The sequence below is a fragment of the Drosophila ficusphila genome, unplaced genomic scaffold (genome assembly GCF_018152265.1).
Source record: "Drosophila ficusphila isolate 14025-0441.05 unplaced genomic scaffold, ASM1815226v1 contig_286, whole genome shotgun sequence".
Lineage (NCBI taxonomy): Eukaryota > Metazoa > Arthropoda > Insecta > Diptera > Drosophilidae > Drosophila > Drosophila ficusphila.
This window is the reverse complement of record NW_025064189.1, coordinates 7,670,009-7,689,269: the sequence shown is the minus strand read 5'-3', so window position 1 is coordinate 7,689,269 and position 19,261 is coordinate 7,670,009. Positions and strand designations below refer to the sequence as shown.

At 43.1% G+C, this 19,261-nt stretch overlaps 3 protein-coding genes and 1 long non-coding RNA gene across 5 annotated transcripts; all 4 read left to right on the top strand.

Annotated features, from left to right (window-relative positions):
• Positions 1 to 134: 134 nt before the first annotated feature.
• Positions 135 to 6,814, top strand: LOC108100337 (protein cueball). The gene is given in 5 exon segments (XM_017204155.2): positions 135 to 515; positions 3,978 to 4,337; positions 4,340 to 5,393; positions 5,459 to 5,792; positions 5,860 to 6,814. Coding segments are annotated over 5 exon segments (1,944 nt in total). The 5' UTR covers positions 135 to 421; the 3' UTR covers positions 5,962 to 6,814.
• Positions 6,815 to 7,273: 459 nt separating this feature from the next.
• Positions 7,274 to 12,998, top strand: LOC108100582 (poly(U)-binding-splicing factor half pint). Its single transcript, XM_017204561.1, has 5 exons — positions 7,274 to 7,403; positions 8,084 to 8,177; positions 10,486 to 10,780; positions 11,016 to 11,519; positions 11,580 to 12,998. Exons 1-5 carry the CDS (start codon positions 7,401 to 7,403, stop codon positions 12,595 to 12,597), a joined length of 1,914 nt encoding a protein of 637 aa, XP_017060050.1. The 5' UTR covers positions 7,274 to 7,400; the 3' UTR covers positions 12,598 to 12,998.
• On the top strand, positions 8,558 to 10,037 carry LOC108100583. The gene is made up of 2 exons (XR_001772001.2): positions 8,558 to 9,602; positions 9,966 to 10,037. It is a non-coding gene; the product is annotated as an uncharacterized LOC108100583 (long non-coding RNA).
• Positions 12,999 to 13,308: 310 nt separating the features above from the next.
• Positions 13,309 to 19,109, top strand: LOC108100601 (protein zer-1 homolog). 2 transcript variants are annotated; one of them, XM_043207756.1, is made up of 10 exons: positions 13,309 to 13,628; positions 14,692 to 15,048; positions 15,254 to 16,068; positions 16,128 to 16,252; positions 16,316 to 16,487; positions 16,545 to 16,706; positions 16,772 to 16,933; positions 17,143 to 17,292; positions 17,377 to 17,622; positions 17,690 to 19,109. In XM_043207756.1, the coding sequence occupies exons 2-10, from the start codon at positions 14,748 to 14,750 to the stop codon at positions 17,849 to 17,851; spliced, it is 2,295 nt and encodes a 764-aa protein (XP_043063691.1). In that variant the 5' UTR covers positions 13,309 to 13,628; positions 14,692 to 14,747; the 3' UTR covers positions 17,852 to 19,109. The 2 variants fall into 2 exon arrangements, with proteins under 2 accessions (XP_043063691.1, XP_043063690.1); XM_043207755.1 differs by having other exon boundaries at positions 13,309 to 13,627; positions 14,690 to 15,048; positions 17,143 to 17,622.
• Positions 19,110 to 19,261: the final 152 nt, after the last annotated feature.

Below are 19,261 nucleotides of genomic sequence, written 5' to 3'. Positions count from 1 at the left end.
AAGAAAAAATACCCAAGACAAATTTTTATAAAGAGAATTTCTTTGAATAAATATGTTTTTTTAATTTCCAATAAACTCTATCAAAACCTATCGACTATTGGCTAGTGCTGCAAGCTGTTGCCATTGAACACCTTTCCAGCACTGGGCCGACGACGGAGCCTCTGATCAAATCAAGTGGACTTCAAATTTAGTTTTAAAAACTGTTCGGATCGAGAGGTCGTTACGGGGTTTCGCGGCGCGTTCTTGAAACCCATTCGATATTCCGTAAAAACAGCTCGCTGTTTTTTAGACTCCTTCCCTAGCACATCCCCAATCCGTTGGCCAATAAACGGTAACCGCTGCAGTCAAGTCCGGCGACCTAACCATAAATCCAGGCGGTTGTGCAATCAAAGGTGTCCGTAAGCCATAATACTGCCTCATAATGATCCGGATACGCAACGGGTTGGAAATGCTGCTAATATTATTCCTCGCCACCTGCCTGCTGACTCCTGCCCATGGAACGCCTCTGGAGTGGGGTAAGATGACCGTCTTCCAGCGGGTGGAAGTGAACAGTTAATACCAGATGGGATGTCCCTCTGGCAACCCTGTTGCCTAACCTTCATTCTCTGTGGGGGGTACAATTAGAAATCAATTCGACATAAACAAATGCAGCCAGTAGGTCTTATGTAATCGCTTGACACTTGGTCGTAGCATATATTGAAGAGTGTGCGTGAGGGTGTTCGCTATCAGCTGACTATCGGAGCTGCCCCGCTCCAATAGCGTTTCTTTTATCTCCTTTATCAGCGGCAAGAGGCGCTTTGCTATCAATGCACACGTCGCTGATAACAAAAACTAATAGCTAAGTTCTAATGTATGATATTTCATTATTGGTCATTATATTGTTGTTGCACTTTCCCCTGGAAAGGTTACTGTACGCTCGCTCTCTTTGGCTCTCTCTTTTTTTTGGCTCAACGTGGCCGGCCCAAAACAACTGTAAAATACAGTTAAACTTCTAAATAACCAAAACCTCAAACTGGAAAAACCTCTGACCATTGTGTGAAGGGGAAAATTGGAACTCGAATTCGGTTTTATCTCTTAACAGGGAAATTCTGTGGGGAATAAATCTTAATATTCTGCAGAAGGATGGTTCATCAGCAGCTTCACTCACTGTATTCGGCATTTGCCACCACGCTAGCGGCCATGTGGCTCATTTACTTTGTCACGTATGCCACAAAATCGAGTTGCCGGTTTGTTTAGATTTCGGTGATTGTTGTTGCGATTTCTTGAATTTCATTCGGTTTTTAGTTTCAGTTAAAGTCCAAGACCGAAAAGCTGACAAGTAAATTTTTTTATGTCATAAACTGAAACCTTTCGAGGAATTTATGAATTCATACATGAAACAGTAGATCCATTTAATTCCTTCTAATCGGGCAAACACAGATTGCTTTAGAAAATAAACCCAGAAAGCATACATATTATGTAAATAAGTGCACAGCTAATCATCTAGAAACCCGATCTTGGCATATGAATGAACAGTAAATCAAGATCAGCGCACGTGGGAACTATGGTGTACTTTTCCCCGGCATTCCATTAACACTTGCCCGGTTCATTATTAGATAATGTTAATGGGTGGAAATCGCAGCGTGACGCACAAAAATCGAAACTCTTTATTATATATGTAGGTATTCCAGAAGATATCGCTTATTTCATGAGTTATAACGTGTAGGCCGTAAGAATGTTGACCGTTGCTTTATCAGGCATTTTATTTGGTCGACTGTATTAAATTTCGATCACTTCAGTTGCAGTCAAGAAATTCTCATTGAAGAACTTTTATTGGTTAAAATAAAACCTTTTGCTACTCAATGGGTCGAATTTAAAATATCATTAAACATACTACTTTAAGTTTTATAAGCTCCAAAGAATATCATTATTGCTTTGGTCTAGATGAAGTCACAATATCCTAATTATTAGTAGGCTTTAGTAAGTCTCCTGACCATGCTTTAAACTTGAAATCGATTCCCGCCAAAGTTCCACCAATGAACATTATTATATTTTGCCAATTTAGCATTTTCTGCATCGATAAAAACGTTGACCTCAAACCAGAAGCGTGGAGGCCGACGGAAAGGTTCGTTCGCAACTGCGTTTCGAGTGGTAAATGCTGGCTGGACTATAGTTTTTGCGGCTCTTTTTTACAACCATCGATAATTGGCCAGCTTTCGGATACATATGCATGAATCATAAATTACCAATAGCTTTATTTTTATAATAACCACTAAAATTGAGTAGATATTATCTGAATCAAAGCTTTAAAACTAGGATTTTCTCGAACAAGATTGAGTGAGAGGCAATGCCCATTAGTCAAGTTAACTTGGGGTTAAACAAGTTTGTCTAATATCTAGGTATCTGTTATGCTGTTTTTTGTGGCCATTTGATTTCTTACACCGTTGGTGACCTAGAAAGATTTTTTGACAAAATGCTTGGGCCAATGACCACATCTTAAATGATGGATTATCGATCTGATGGGGTTCATTGCTTGAGGAACTGTGAAAGTAAAGCCTTGATTTAATAAAATCCAAGCCGGAACTGCTGCCATTTCGTTTTCTGTTCCGCAAGCTGCAGTTTTCCCATTTCCGTGCGAGGAGAATGGAAAAAGCCAGTCAGGATTGTTTTTATTATTTGTTTGCATGACGGCAGGTGTCGCATTTGCTCACCTGCCTGGCTAATTAAACAAATGACACGCCCCCAGAACGTTGGCAACTGGTTCTTGATCTCGTTTGGGTTATAAAAAACAGAGGGGAACGAAAAACGAATTCAGATTTTGGAACGGAATCACCACCATTTACCGCTTATCAAATCTTGTCACCATTTTATTTTGCACACCGCCATGTTTTTGTGTACAAATTTCAAGGTTAATATAGATTAGGGGATTGATTCTTGGATCAATTTAATATTGCCTTATCCTTATTTCTATAATAAATAATTTATTGTTTATGTAATGCATACAAGTAAATTTTTTATTTCCTCGAAAATAATTCAGTTTTGCATTTAAGGCGCTAATAAAAAGTTCATTTATTTCATTAATACTTTGTCGATGAGCTGATTTATGTCTCAGTTTCAGGTATTTTAGGGTCCTTTAAGTCAGTCAGTTTATTCTGATTAAAGTCTTATAACAGACCAGAAATAACCTTGAATACCACTAATAGGTAATTAACATTGACTTTGCGTGTCGCAACGTTTGACATTACCTATCAAGGGATTTCCCTGGGGCTTTCACAGGTTGACGTCTTTGGGTCCTCGTCGCCTGTTGACTAATTTACAACGTCTTATCAGTCTAGACCTTAGACACATTTTCAGTTTTGATGTTTTGAAAATATATCATTTTTCGATCTAGGCGATGCCGCATTAAATAATCAATTAATAATAATAAAACGCAATTCAGTCAGAATTCACTACTGAATGTTGTTGCAAAATTCAATTCGCGTCGCAATTTCCACAAATGGAAGAGCTTGATTGGAATTCGCGACACTTTTGGCAAATTTAATGACGAACGACAGGGGCTCGAGAATTTGGAAGCCTTTTGATTGGGCTTAATTTCCGCACACAAATCAATGCCCTTAGTGTTTTTCTTATCGATATAGTCAAGTGATGCGTTAGAGCACATTGGACAATCCATAGAAGCCTTCTAGAAACTGTGTTGACAAACCAAAGTTTTTCACATTCAGACTGAACGATATCGGATTTTTGATTAGATTACTTTGATAAATAAATTTTTTGTTTATATACATAAACTGCAAGAAGCATTAACTATGATTAATGATTAAAAGGTAGGGGAAACTATCACGTAGTTGTCATTTCAATGATCGGTAGATAAATAAGGCTTTGTTTCTTTAATTAAGCCTCCTGAACTATTAATAAAATTCAGCATAGCCTATAATTGAACCCAAGTTTGAAGATTTCGAAGATTTATTAAACACTTCTTATTTCTTGTACTATTTCAGATTTCGCAGTAACGCTGAGGTCGAAGATCCAGTTTATGGACAGCTCCTGGCAAACAATAGCCACGGCTGCCCACGAGTTCGATGAACTTTCCGCCCTAACATTTGATGAGTCCGAGGAACTAATCTACTTCAATGACCTGAAGCACCAGAACGGCAGCATATTCTCTCTAAAAAGGGATCTTCTATCCGCTTCCCACGTGGTGGAGCAGACAATTGCACGCACGGGCAATGAATCTGTGGGAGGATTGGCCTACGATCCGTTGAACATGAACCTCTTCTGGTCGGATACGCAGCAAAGGAAGATCTTCTTCGCCCCCATCCACGGCTCTGCGCCGCCCAAAGTTTTGGTAGATCTCAGCGCGGAGGGGGAAGGCCGGACGGTGTGGCTGTCGATGTGTGCCGTCGGAAGCTGTATTGGACCAACTCGAACATTACGCATCCCACGGTGGAGCGGATAAATCTGGATGGTAGCAACAGAACCGTGATCATCGACACCAAAATCGACATGCCAAGGGGAATCGTTGTGGACCAATTGTCAGATCGGCTTTTCTGGATCGACGACCTCAAGGGTGTGTTTTTTGCAGTGGAGAGCTCAAGGCTGGACGGCTCCGATCGCCAGGTGGTGCTGAAGGACAAGCACCACGAACCCTTGAATCTGGCTGTGACCAACAATGCGATTTACTGGACAGACCGGACAACAAAAACGGTCTGGAGTCATCCGAAAGTGCCGGTGGTCAAGGTTACCACTACTAGCAAGCCGGAGGTCGAGGAGGATTCCACAGATCCGACGGTGGAAAAGCCTGAAAGTGATCCAGAGCCGGTGCCAGAGGACTGTCCGCTGGTTCGTGTGGCCAATCTCAGCGAAGAAGCCCGAGGCATTGTGGCCCGAACTGGTTTTTATCAGAGACTCCAAAAGGACCACCACTGCGCCAGCATTGTGCGCAAGGTGAAGGAGCGCTTGGATGAGCAGAGCACGAAGATGGAAATACGCAGCCTGCTGGATCAGAAGGTGAAGATACTGGAGAACGAGCGCTGCATGAACGGAGGCGAATACAAGTCGGCCACTGATCTGTGCATCTGTCCCACGGGCTACAAGGGATCTCGATGCGAAATACGCGAGTGCCACAACTACTGCGTTCACGGCACCTGTCAGATGTCCGAAATGGCCTACCCCAAGTGCTACTGCCAGCCAGGATTCACGGGCGAACGCTGCGAGGTTAGCATGTGCTCAGGACTGTGCCTCAATGGCGGTCACTGTCGGGTGTCCAAAGACGAGAAGGAACCACCCAGCTGCGAGTGTACTTCCAAGTTTGGAGGCGCTCGCTGCGAGCAGAACTCCACGGAAATCTGCTCCCTATTCTGCCGTCTACTGAAGCACGAGCCGGAGATCTATGTGCCCTTCGGCTGCCACAGCATGTAAGTCATCTAGTTTAATCCCTTCCAAAGGAGCTTCAACTAATTTTCACTTTTCTATCTTCTAGTTGCGAAGAACTGGCTCAGGCCAACAGCACCCAAATCGCCGTTCCGCAGTACACACACTTGGAGGTCTGCATCACGCCCAAAGTTTGGACCGGCAGCGTAATCATCATCCTGGTCGTAGGCATCGTTTGCAGCTTGCTTCTTGTGGCCGTGATCGTCCACGGAATCCGTCGACTGTACAAGCCCAAGAGGCCACGCATCAGGAAGACGTTTGTGGTGCGCAAGCAGGCCAGAACCAATTCGGCAGGAGACACACCGCTGACCAACCGTCCACTGGCCACTGAGCAGTGCGAGATCACGATAGAGAACTGTTGCAACATGAACATCTGCGAAACGGTAAAGCTCTATATTTACCTTTCTAATTCCTTTTAAACCAATATTAAAAACTTATGTTGTTTTGCAGCCCTGTTTCGATCCCAAGCTGGTGGAGCAGACGCTGTCCAAGTCCAGTTGCAAGGAAGACAAGAAGATACTCATCCACAATATGGAGGATGACCTGTACTAGGGCGCAGAAGACTGATAACAACCTGCCCCCTAAAAACAGAACCTTGTGATAGTCGTCGTCGAGTGCGGACTGTGGTATTCGAGCTTGAAAAGCTGCTGCCCGCCCGGCCCTCGACCCCGTTTGCCGGCAAGGTGCTCACCCAAAACAACCAGCAACCGCAAATCATTGCAACATGCACCATGCAACACCTGCAGCAACAGCAACTTAAAACTGAAGAGCCTGGGACACTTAAACAAACCATTTACTCAAGCCGAAGCAACATGTTGTACTTAGCGATCCTTCGGTCTCGTTAATTTATTCGTAGGATCATTTCATCCCAGGGTTAGGATTTTTAGCTCAAAGCTTCATCAAAATTTTTGAGTTTTATTTTTTGATTTTTATTAACTTTATTTTGGTTTTAAATTTGAATTCATATTGAAATGAAAGCAAGTCGCGCGACTGACATTAGCTTTAAAAACGAAATACGCACGGATACAAAGAGCCTGTAGATCGTAAGCTGAGACAAAGACCATTGTGATTGTGATTACTTACACCTAAGCTGTTGTAATTAACCCTTTCCAAGTGAGTCATTGTTCAAGTTCCTGCTCCCCCCACTTGTTGTAAAAAAAGAGAAACAAACAATAGATACAATTCGTCGCCCCAACTAAAACGCAATTCTTGCCTCATTAGATAATCCCGTCACCATCAACACCATCGTGCACTACTTAAGAAACGTCATAGAAAAAGACCCGAAAAACAGTGGGGAAAACTCTGCCAGAAAGATCGAGAGTTGTAAATATTAATGAATAGTTTAATTTTAGTTGTAGTCCTTAAGTAAAGGGTTGAATAAAGAAAGACTTCACGCAATTGAAAATTTAAGAGGGCTTACTTGCTTTTTACCAGCACCATTAATGTCAAGATTGGCATTATTCACTATAGCATTTAAATAAGATTTACTTATTTAATTAATCTATTTCTTTTCTTTTCATTTCATTTTTTTATTTTAATCTACGTCAGTCTTTTAGTGGGGTGCGATCAATCGGGGGACTTTTTCAAAACTAAGGAAAAGATGTGTCACAGTATTATCACAATCCTATTATAAAATACTAAAAAAATTATGGTACTTTGGTGGTACCCATTAATTTAAATTAAAATACTTTTTTTTAACCTTTTGTATTAAAACACGTACTCAGATAAACTTAAAACGATTTCGAAAAACAATTTCGCTCAAATTGTTTTCAATTTAGCTTTTAGCTATTTTAGCGTTTAAATAGACAACAATATCGATAGCCGAAAGAAATAATCGATGCTTAAGAAAGTGAAAAACCATAGACCGATAGTGTCATCACTATTTCGTATCCATCTTGACAAATTTTTTGCAATAAATACACCAAAAAAGTTAACAAATATCAGCATTACGGATAACAAATCACCACAAAAATATCTGGAAAACAACGAGCATGGTTAGTAGCATGGAAAACAAATGGAGGTTCATTGGAGGAGAGAGTTTTCTATCTGTTTTGACATCGCGTGTGTGGACAGCCTGTGAAATTTGCGCATTTTTTCAGTACCACGACAGTGGCGTTACAGTGAGCGGTTTCAGGGGGCAGAAGTGTGTTCAGGGGACCGAAATTCTGTAAGGGGGACGGCGCGTGAGTGCGGCGGGGCGACAGAAACCGGGGAGCACCCCAGTGACCTTGCCTCTATTTGGCACTGATACGTCACAGTTGTGAACCCCTGTGGAGTGTGTATCTATTAGAATTAACACCACGCGCTCGCACCTCCGAGATCGACTGTATGGTGGTACAGCCCTTTGGCCGCATAATCGAAATTTATCTTAGGAACATGAACATATGGTGCTGACTGTTTTGTTTTAACTCAAGCCGGGTTGGCTTTACCACTTTCATAAAGTTAAAAATAAAAAAATCTAGACTACTTTAAGGAAAGCTATTAAGCTAAGTGATTGTATTATACCCGAGGGTATTTTAGAATTATTTTAATGTAAATTATTAGTTGATTATTAGTTAATATATCAATCACAAAAAAGCCGAACCTTTATGGTGTGGCTTGGTTTATGAAATAACTGGAAATTATTGAACCCTGTGAGTAAGAAAATTATAAAAGGAACCTTTTCTTTTTACAGGGCAGCAACGACAGAGCATCGAGATCGCCGCGTTCAGATGATCAGCGAGAGATCAGCGATATGCCGGTCACGAAAAGATCGCGCTCCGACTCGGGTGAGTTTCACAGCTGTCCGTCTATAAATAACTATGTATGATGGAATGATTACCGTGGCGATCAGCACATCGCCCCCAAAGAACATGTTGTGTATGTCTGAGAATGAGCTTGGCACATAGGTTAAGCAGCAAATCAACAAAGGAGCCGGCCAAATTGAATTGTATTTTTTGGTTGTCCAAGCATAAAAACATAAGCACATCTTATATTTTCTCTCCTACTTGTACTTGTACTCTACTCTACTCTACTCCGTTGCATCTAAGGGCAGCACTGACGCCACTAAATAATCGGTTTTTCTTTTTGTTCTGCTTAAGTAATTGCAGACTTCATAAACGCACGATGAACTCGTAACTCAGACTGTGAGGTGTGAGGTGAGGTGAGAGTCAAACAAATCGATTTGAGAGTCAGTCTATCGCCAAAAATCGAAAAAGGCGCGATCCCCAGTCGATAAACGAACACACATATATGCAATGCTATATATAACGAAAGCCAAAGCGCAATGAAATGCGTATGCGTATTGTTCATAAAATCTAGGGCATCAGTGAGTCCTGAAAACGAACCGATACGAGTCGACGAATCGCCAGAACTAATCAAAAATGCATATATAACTATTATCTCTCTCTTTCTCTTTCTTCTATATCTCTTTTTTTTAGTTATCGTAAGCGTTTTTCTACCTTTTAAGTTTTTTCCGCCTAAGACTAAGTTTAATCGAGATCGAGGTTCGGGTATTCGAGATCGAGAGAGAGATGACCAATTAGATAACTCCACTACTACTCTACTACTACCAATCTACTACTACTACTACTACCAATCAGCCACAAAACAGCCCAACCAGAACATCGACATTAATCCGCTTCTAACCACCGCCACCACGTCGTCGCGTGCCGCCAGCCGGGGGACTGATCCGGATACCGATCCTGATCCTGATCCTGATTCTGATTCTGGCTCCGGTCCTGTCCTGGTTGCATTTACATTAAGTACCAATGATTTTGTGTTTTGCCATAGCTAGTTCAGCCGTCAATCGACCGTCCGTCCTGTGAAATCCGAGTGTGAAGTATTTGGGGTACTGGAAACTCGCATAACCCATCGCCCGTCGATCGCCCGATCTTCCAGATCACCCATCCATCCGCATCTAGTAGCTTATTAACTTTTGACCCTCGAGTCGAGCTCTCGGCGAGCTTTGGTCATCGTAAAACCAATGCAATAAACGAAAGTAGTTAACAACTTTGTTGTAGGTAGGGCGGTAGAGAACCTAACCAACTTAAACATATTGTTGCTCTTATTATCGTTTCAGCGTCTTGTTTTCTTTTTTTTATTTTTCTCTTTTTATCACTGAGCAATGTAAAATGTGTGTGACCCTTCTTCAAGTCAGTTACCACGCCCCCAACTCATGGAAATCGAATACGAATACGAAAACCGCACCTAAGGTTGCTTATAATTTCTAATTTTTATATACTACTCGTCAGAGCTGAGCACACACGAGGAGATCGGCTTATCCCCGAAGAGCGCAGCTCGCATATTTCCTTTCCAGAGGGGATTCCCCGGATGTCCTGCTGTGTGCCCAGTTCGCAATCTCCCGCCCACAATCGGATGTGTGTCGGCGGATGGAATTTTGATTTGATACGCATACACATTACTCGACACATTACCTCCTATTTATAGATTATATTATATTAATACAATATCCACACTTGCATCACATACACTACGTATATCAATCAATTGCCTATCGATAAGCGAATATGTTTTATTTGACGGGAGCTTTCTCTTTTTATTCTTGCATTTTCCAGCCTTGACAAATAAATGACAAAAACTCAAGCCCCTCTGCATAAACGATAGACTCATAAGACTCTCATCCAACGCAAAACAAACAAAAGCGAAAGCATTAACCTTAAGTATCCAATTATCAATAATCGTGACAATTTTACCGATTGCCCATCGATGGCGCGCGCTACAAAAACCCAACCGATCCGCTTGAGGAGCCACCGGCGGCGGCCTCTATATGATTAACAATTTGTTTTCTTATTTTTTTTTTTTTTGTCTTCATCTTTCTTGCAGGCAGCAGGCAGTTTTTGTCTTTATTTAAGCGGTTTCAAACGCAATCTCTTGACCAATTTGTCTGTCCCACTTTTGCCTTCGGAAACAGACAGAAAGAAAACAAAAAACAAAATCAAAAATTGAAAGAAAACCAAACAAGTCAAATGAAAAGTCGAATCGAGTCCCAAACAAATTGCATAGCTGATGATCAACTGAAACTGAACTCCCCACTTTCCCAGTATGAGATGCACTAATCCCTCTTCCCAATTCTAGGCAAGTCCACGGATTCGAAAATTCCCTACCTTTCGCAGCCGTTGTACGATCTCAAGCAGACGGGCGATGTCAAGTTCGGTCCGGGCACCCGTTCGGCGCTTCTTGGCCTGCTTGGAGGCGCCCTGCCCAAGCTCTCGTCGGAGCAGCACGACCTGGTCAGCAAGGCTAAGAAATACGCCATGGAGCAGAGCATCAAGATGGTGCTCATGAAGCAAACGCTGGCACACCAGCAGCAGCAGTTGGCCACTCAACGCACTCAGGTTCAGAGGCAGCAGGCTTTGGCCCTCATGTGCAGGTAATTAAGTTTTTAATGGATATAGGGAGACAGATTTTCTGTGGAAATGATGCAGACCGTATATAATCCTGGCGAAGATTGGTTCCCTCTTCTGCAGCTCCGCGTTACTGGAGGCAGTTGCTGTAGTTCCTTTCACTGTGCCCTCTTAGCTGATAAGATCTGACTCCTAAACCCATCAAACTATTTCATTTTACCTTTATTGAGAGCTCGTCAACTAAAAACCTTTCCCTTTCAGAGTCTACGTGGGCAGCATTTCATTTGAACTCAAGGAAGATACCATTCGCGTGGCCTTTACGCCGTTTGGCCCCATCAAATCGATCAACATGTCCTGGGATCCCATCACGCAGAAGCACAAGGGATTCGCCTTCGTGGAGTACGAGATACCCGAGGGCGCCCAGTTGGCGTTGGAGCAGATGAACGGAGCCCTGATGGGCGGCAGGAACATCAAGGTTGGCCGACCCAGCAACATGCCACAGGCCCAGCAGGTGATCGATGAGGTGCAGGAGGAGGCCAAGAGCTTTAACCGCATCTACGTGGCTTCCATTCATCCCGATTTGTCTGAGGAGGACATTAAGAGCGTCTTCGAGGCCTTCGGACCGATACTTTACTGCAAGCTAGCCCAGGGCACCTCACTGCACACGCACAAGGGATACGGCTTCATCGAGTATGCCAACAAACAGGCCATGGACGAGGCCATTGCCAGCATGAATCTCTTTGATCTGGGTGGACAGTTACTGAGGTGAGTGGGTTGCACCTTGATGAGTACAATATAATGATTTCACTAATGAATCTCTTGCAGAGTGGGTCGCTCTATTACCCCGCCGAATGCCCTCGCCTGTCCCACAACGAACTCCACAATGCCCACGGCCGCGGCAGTGGCAGCAGCGGCGGCGACGGCCAAGATCCAGGCTTTGGATGCCGTGGCCAGCAATGCAGTGTTGGGCTTGTCCCAGAACACGCCCGTCATGGCAGCCGGAGCGGTGGTAACCAAGGTGGGCGCCATGCCGGTTGTTTCGGCAGCCACATCAGCGGCTGCCCTGCATCCTGCTCTGGCTCAAGCGGCGCCTGCCCTTCTCCCGCCCGGAATATTCCAGGCACCCACTCCAGTGGCTCCCAGTTTGCTGGGCGTTCCAGCCGGCTTGCAGCCCCTTCAGACGGTGGTGCCTACTCTTCCGCCACCAGCTCTTCTGGCCACGCCCACTATGCCCATGACTGTCGGAGGCGTTGGTGTGGGAATCGTGCCCACAGTGGCCGCTTTGACGGGCGTGGAGGCCAGCAATGGAGCCGCGGCTGCTGCCGCACTCTCGTCAGCTGCGAATAATGCCGCTGTCACGGCAGCAAGCCTTTCAGAGAACATCAAGAAGGCGCACGAGAAGCAGCAGGAGGAGCTGCAAAAGAAACTGATGGACGAGGGCGATGTGCAGACGCTGCAGCAGCAGGAAAACATGTCCATCAAAGGCCAGAGCGCCCGGCAGCTGGTGATGCAGCGGTTAATGCGGCCAGTGGAGTCACGGGTAATCATCCTGCGAAACATGGTTGGTCCCGAGGATGTGGACGAGACCCTGCAGGAGGAAATCCAGGAAGAGTGCAGTAAATTCGGCACCGTTAGTCGGGTAATCATCTTTAACGAGAAGCAAACAGAAAACGAGGACGACGATGAGGCGGAGATCATTGTAAAGATCTTTGTAGAGTTCTCGGCAGGAGTGGAGGCGATGCGAGGAAAGGAAGCACTCGACGGAAGATTCTTTGGCGGCCGGAAAGTTGTGGCCGAGCTTTACGATCAGGGCATCTTCGATCAGGGAGATCTGTCCGGCTAGAAGGGAGAACTGGGTCCAAAAATGCGATACCTTTGTCTCCCGACCTTTGTTCTGTCATTTTTTTACGTAGCACTTAAAATGCAAAACGATAAAAGTTTATTTATTACGCCAGTCCGCAAACGATTGACCATATTGTTTAGCGGCGCGGCAGCTAGATTGCGATTATGATTATGATTGAGATGATTCTGCAACGCAGTGATTTAGGTTTAAAGAAAAAGATCCTTGTAGCGAGGAGAGAGCGATTCTCTGTGTTTTTGTATTATGGCTTGCCCTCGGAGCACAGAAAACCACAAAAATGAAAACCCAAACAAACACACAACGCAAACTAACAACATGTACATTTACATTTGACTAATTTCAGCGCTTAACTTACAAAATAAATATTAGTTTCCCAATTAAAAGGCCGATGTTTTGCTTTTATGAATGTTTTAGTTATTGGCAAAAAATTGAGGACCACAGAAAGTGTAAATTTTTATTGAATGAGTGCATTAACCATGTGATCATCTAAGTAATACAAATTGTTTACAAGAAGGTGAAAATTATTTTTTTGAAGTTGGCGCCTATTTAAGCGTTTTGCAGCACTACCTAAATAAGTGCGGTATGTTTCTGAACACAAATGGTATAATTTGGTATATTTTTATGCCTACCTCTTTAAGGAAAGCAAAAAGAGCTGAATAAAAAATCGATAGTGCTTGGACATCGATATTGTTTAATGATAATCGGTCTCATTCCATCACTAGAAGAAAATAGAAATCAAAATAATGAAGTGATTTCCATAAGAAAAACGCGAATTTGCTGGAAAAACAAATAGCATTTGCTGGCTCTCGAGTGCCGCGGCTAACGGGAAAACGCTGCGCAATTGCGGAATAAAAGATAACTTTTCGCAAACTCGCTGGCAAACAAAGACTGAGCAGCAGTGGCAGGAGGAAAGCAAGCAAAGACAAAAGCAAAGTCAACGCAAAGACAAGCGCAAGGGAACAACAGCGAGGGATTTTTTGGAGGCTGCTTGGGGCGACATTAAAAAAAAAAAGGTACAGAAAGCATGGAGTTCTCCGGGATTGGTCTGATTGGATTATAGTTTAAAATATCCACACAGCTGTCCGCAGTTGTTTGTTTAACGTTAGAGTTCCGTATTATTCAGGTTTTTCTGATAAGCCAGACAGACTGACGCTTTTTCGATTACTATTTTGTTGTCTTGTGCTTTTTTTTAATAACTACGCAACCACACATGCATCCAGTTTGTTTGTTGGCATTCTATATACACATACATATATATTTATTTGTGATATGTGATATATGTATGTATGAGATCGGCGGAACTTGAGTTTGTCTATTGTGCATATACACACAAGGTATAGGCTTGTACTTGGTTTAATTTTGGACTTCGATTTAAGATGTATTTAATCTTTTTATACCTTACTCACCTGGTTAATTGGATGCCCTCTGATGTTGTTATTGATTATGTAACGCTATAGCTATCGGAAGCCAAAAACTGAAAACAGATTAGACAAAGGGCACGTGCCGGACAAGATTGGCTAGTCATTTAACGCAATTTAAATCTCAAAAGTTTGTAGCTGATTCCAATGTTTTCAAGCCAACCTTCCAAACCCAAAAAAATGAAATATGACATGATAAGTCTGGAATTTATTTTATAAACACGCCGTTCTAATCTTAAATTTTCTAGGAATGTAAGTTAAGTGTAGGGTTTTGTTTTATCAATTGTTTATAATTTTGTAAGCTTGGTTTAGATTAACATTTAAAATCAAATCACTATTTTTAATCAAATAACTCCTTTGGGAATAATTTTAAAACTAAAAAAATTCGTAATTGAGTAATTGATTAGATTTTCTAAAAAACCTCAATAAATAAACAAAAAAAAAAAAACAGTTTAAAATTTAATTTAAAAATTATGTCAAGTGAAATATGCAAAAACAAATAAATATATTGTAAATTAATTTTTGATTTCCTAACTTATAAGAATAGACTTTTTTAATAAAGCGTAAATAATTATTAGTTGCTTCAAGCTATGATGAAATACACAATTCAAGTCAAGTTTTCGATGAATCACAATTCTATCAACTCACTTTGTTTCAGACAAAACATACACCATTGAGGCACCAGTGGCTGAGCATAAAAACAGCAGCTCGAAGATGAGCTGCAAGGTGCGGCTGATGGAGGATGGCTCGCTGGACGAGGAGCCGCTGACCCTCAAAGAGATTGCCTACCAGAAGCTGTGCAACAACCTCGACATAATCAGCAGCCTTTGCCCCGAAGGCCAAAGATGCCTTAATCCCGGCATCGTCCTGCCCAACGAGATATGCGATGGATTCCTTGAGAACTACCAGCGGTTCAATCGCCCCCTGGACGACAGCGTCATCAGTCTCTTTAGGGACACACAGCGTACTTCGCTCAAGATCGTCAATTTGCGCAACAGCACGCTAAGCAGTACCGGTAGGATATGTTCTTTTTATAGATAACTCTTTGAATTAAAATGGTATATTGCTCCATAAAGTTTGGAAACATTCACTTTAACCTATCACACATTTCCAAACGATTTAGAAAAATAATTTCTCATCATGGTTTAACTCAATGTACCCTCTTCGTTATATTTAAAACTTTTTCTTTGGGAGTCTTTCATAACATTTTTTAATTGCAGGTCTGGAGACCCTGATGCGACACAAGCTTTTCGCCCTGTCCATGTGGTACTGCGATATGATAACCGTGGGATCTCACCACCTGCTGGCCCACTACGGCGACAGCCTGCGCTCCCTGGAGCTGGGGATCAGCTCGCATCTGCTGCAGTACGCCGAGCCCAAGGAGAAGGACCCGGTGGACTTTCAGCTCACCTGCCCCCACCTGCGGCGGTTAGTGCTCAACGGTGTGGTGATGCACCATCGGCTGCAGTTCGCCCACCTGCACGACTTGGGCCATCTGGATCTAACCTCCTGCGTGTTGGCCAACTTCAGCCTGGAGGCACTGGTGTCGCTGCCCAATCTGCACACTCTAATTCTGTTTAATGTGTGGCCAATTGCCAATCAGCTGCATGCGATATGCTGTCTGAGGCGTCTGTGTACGCTGGACATATCCATCTCCAGTTCTGGAAATGGTCATGGCACATATGATCTGCCTGATCAAACGCTGGAGATGCTCATGGATAATCTGCGGCACCTCACACATTTGGATATCTCGGGAACGAATTTGGCCGGCAATGGAGTGGCCACCAAGGAGTCCACAAGCACCAGTGGCTCGCAGTCCAATATAAAGGTGGAGCAGCCATTTTCCCTCACCGACATCCCGGGATTGGCTTCCCGTACCCAGCGACCGTTGCAGTTCCTTGGACTCTATCACACGGCTCACTGGGCCTGCAAAAGACACGATATTCCAGCTCTCGAGGTGGCTGGAGATGCCAATGAGCAGCAAATCCTCACCGCAGCACGGTATTATCACGACAGACCAGTGCTTTTGACAAGGGTGAGTCTGGAAGTTTGTTTGCACCAGCTGGGATGTTTTACTTAATTTCCCTTCGTTAGGTACTCAACGATCTGTACCATCTGTTTCGGTTCGAGAACTGCAAGGACATACACACAGCACTGGATGTTGTACTCTCCGCAATGGATCGACATCTTAGGTTCAAGCACATGCAAATATCGGGCAGGTTGGTCTTTAATATAAAATAATGTAATTTCTAAGATGTAATACTGTAAACTTCTCTCCTCAGTGCCACACTATTTTACATAGTCAAGGGCAGAGATCGCTCCAAGTTCGGAACGCAGCTGCGCAACCATCTTATTCGCACACTCCTCAATGGCATGGAGATGCATCTCACGGACGATACTATGCTCCGGAATGGTTACCTCACACTTACCCAGTTTCATATGCCCGTCGATGTGGTGAGAATGGCTTGACCTGTTGATCTTTTGAGTTTGGCTAAGTTTCTGGCTTTTTAGCTCTTTGAGTACGAGCGTCTCATCAAAATCTTGCTGCACGGCGTTTCCAAGACGGAGCAGGAAGGATTTGTTCAGCGCATAGCCATCTATCTGTTGAACACGCTCGCTTGCCAGGTGGATGGTCGACAAAAGCTCTTCCTGGGCGAATTGGGTGTCGTTAGTGTAAGTCTCATTTATTTGAATCCATCAAGTACCATTGTACCATTTAAAGATATCTGTGTTTGTAGACAATGCTGACGCTGATCAAGGATCGCCTGACTCGCTCCGTCTTCGACGATGTGATGGAGGTGGCCTGGTCCACCATGTGGAACGTAACCGATGAGACTGCTATTAATTGTAAGAGATTCCTCGATGGTCGCGGAATGGAATACTTCCTCAAGTGTTTACACGTAAGTTCAAAGGGGATATAGATCGAAGCCACTGTGTCATTGATGGTAAACTGTGGATGAAGGAGAGCTGAATACTTTTATTTGTCTGTCCAATTAGTGGAACTCTTCAAGTGCTGGAAAGAAAATATGTGAACTCCTTGGTTTTATGAAATAATAGGATACCATTTTGTATTCAAACCTATTCAAATGAACTGTCTTCTCTATAACAGACTTTTCCCGATCGCGACGAGCTGCTGCGAAATATGATGGGACTGCTGGGCAACGTGGCCGAGGTAAAGTGGCTGCGACCCAAGTTGATGACTCAGGAATTCATCGAGGTTTTCGCCCGCCTGCTGGACTCCCTGAGTGATGGCATCGAGGTGGGTGGTGCTAGTGCGAATTTGATGGCGAGAGTGCGGGAGAGAGAGATGGGCAGTGCTAACCATGCTAACCTGCGCTTCCAGGTCAGCTACAATGCGGCTGGAGTGCTGGCGCACATCGCCTCCGATGGAGCCGATGCCTGGACCATCAAGACGCCCAGCCGGGAGCACGTTTTGGAGCGCATGGTGTCCGCTATCCAGCGGTGGAACATCAAGAGCGAGCGGAATATCAACTACCGGAGCTTTGAGCCGATTCTAAGTCTGGTGCGCTGCTATGAGACGCCACAGTGCCAACATTGGGCAGTTTGGGCCCTGGCCAATCTGACGCAGGTGCGTATGCCACACCTTTCATCATCTCCAGAGTTTTGAAATATATTATCACTCTGATATTTTGCAGGTTTATCCTGAGAAATATTGCCAGCTGGTGGAGCAGGAGAATGGCATTCAGATCCTGAACGAGCTGATCGAGCACGAGAGTCCCTACTGCGAGATAAAGCGCATTGCCCGCCTGGTTATAGACCAGTGCGATTCCGGATCTGATCGCATGGTCGAGGGCTAAGAACATGTGTAGAATATAAAAACTAGCTGTAGGATTCGAGTTTGTTGTAATGTTTTTTTTCCGCTTCCTCTGTTCCCCGTTTTAAGGCAAGTGCAAGTGTTATATTGTTCAAGAGATTCCTTCCTTGCCTTTTATGTTTAGTGCAAAAACAGCAGATAGATGCAAGTATAAGCTACTCGAGAAATAAGCAAAAATAATTGATAATTACATAATTGCTAGACGATGTATCACATGTTGTAAGCCAGCGATCTTTTTCGGCCGTCAGAAGTGTAAATATTGTTAATACCGGAAAGAGAAGGAAACTAATAGTGGAAGCAAGATAGCTGGAGATTTAATAAATCCTTGAATTGAATTCCTCCGGACCGATCATTTTTTCTCTGGCTGTTTAGATGAATGTCTTGAATTTAACTTTGCGATCTGTTCCTAGACTTGTGTTCATTTTTCGAAGCCCACTCCTCACATATCTTATCTTTTCGCGTCATTCGCCTAAATAGCTCCAAGTTATGGAGGTTCGTTCTATAAAAAAAACTAGAACCCTAGACTAGACCATAAGTGCTGTAAATAATTGCAAGTAACAGTTTTAAAAGTTCTACGCTCGGCATTAATAATATTTATAACATTGTATGTTATTATTAGTTACCTTATACATATATATATATATAAATAATTTGATTTGTAAGCGTCATCACGCCTGTGTCTTACACTTCCTTCGCCACCCAATATCACCTGAAAAGCCCCCTGGAAAACTCCTCCCATAATCGCACTGTTGTTAAATTACAGTTGAACTTTCCTTTTGATTATTAACTTGGCTTTAACTAAGTTTGCTTATAGTTTAAGATCAAATTGTGAGGGTAGCGTTCATACACACCATATTTGAAACTATTTTATTCATTTTTAAATATTCGAGTGGTTAATCTTTAAATAGCCGCTCTAATTCAAACCAACCTCAGGAAAATACTTATATTTGAAATTTAAAATATTTTAAAATCTTTGCGTAATTATACAAGTAAAAACTGTATCCGTGTACTACATTTTGGAAAATAAAAATTGTTGTAGGCTTAAGTATATTTACTTATTTTTAGTAAAAATAATTGGAACATGTAATTTAATTTTGAAACTGGAAAGTTCGACTGTAATTATTAAAACATCACAATTCAATCGCAATTTTGTAGCATAGTGGGGAGTGTTTGGCAAGGAGAGCGTCTTCTTCATATGTATGTGGTATGTGTAAATTTCAATAAAGCTGCATCTATGTAAACGTTTGTGGGTGAGAGTGCGGAGCTCTGGAATTGCGTCATTTCCCCCCAGCAGGGGGTGGGTAATTGCAGTCCGTAAGAAGGAAATGCCAACGGGTTGGAAATGCTTTCCAAGTGGGGCGCATGTGCTGTGGGAATCCTTCATCCCATCTCT

Excerpts from the sequence above, each read along its gene's own strand:
- LOC108100582 (XM_017204561.1), top strand. Across the intron at positions 8,178-10,485 it reads AAGATCGCGCTCCGACTCGG|GCAAGTCCACGGATTCGAAA; the intron begins GTGAGTTTCACA and ends TCCCAATTCTAG. Across the intron at positions 10,781-11,015 it reads GCTTTGGCCCTCATGTGCAG|AGTCTACGTGGGCAGCATTT; the intron begins GTAATTAAGTTT and ends TTTCCCTTTCAG.
- LOC108100601 (XM_043207755.1), top strand. The coding sequence starts at position 14,748 with ATGAGCTGCAAGGTGCGGCTGATGGAGGATGGCTCGCTGGACGAGGAG. Across the intron at positions 15,049-15,253 it reads CAGCACGCTAAGCAGTACCG|GTCTGGAGACCCTGATGCGA; the intron begins GTAGGATATGTT and ends TTTTAATTGCAG. Across the intron at positions 16,707-16,771 it reads GCGAATTGGGTGTCGTTAGT|ACAATGCTGACGCTGATCAA; the intron begins GTAAGTCTCATT and ends CTGTGTTTGTAG.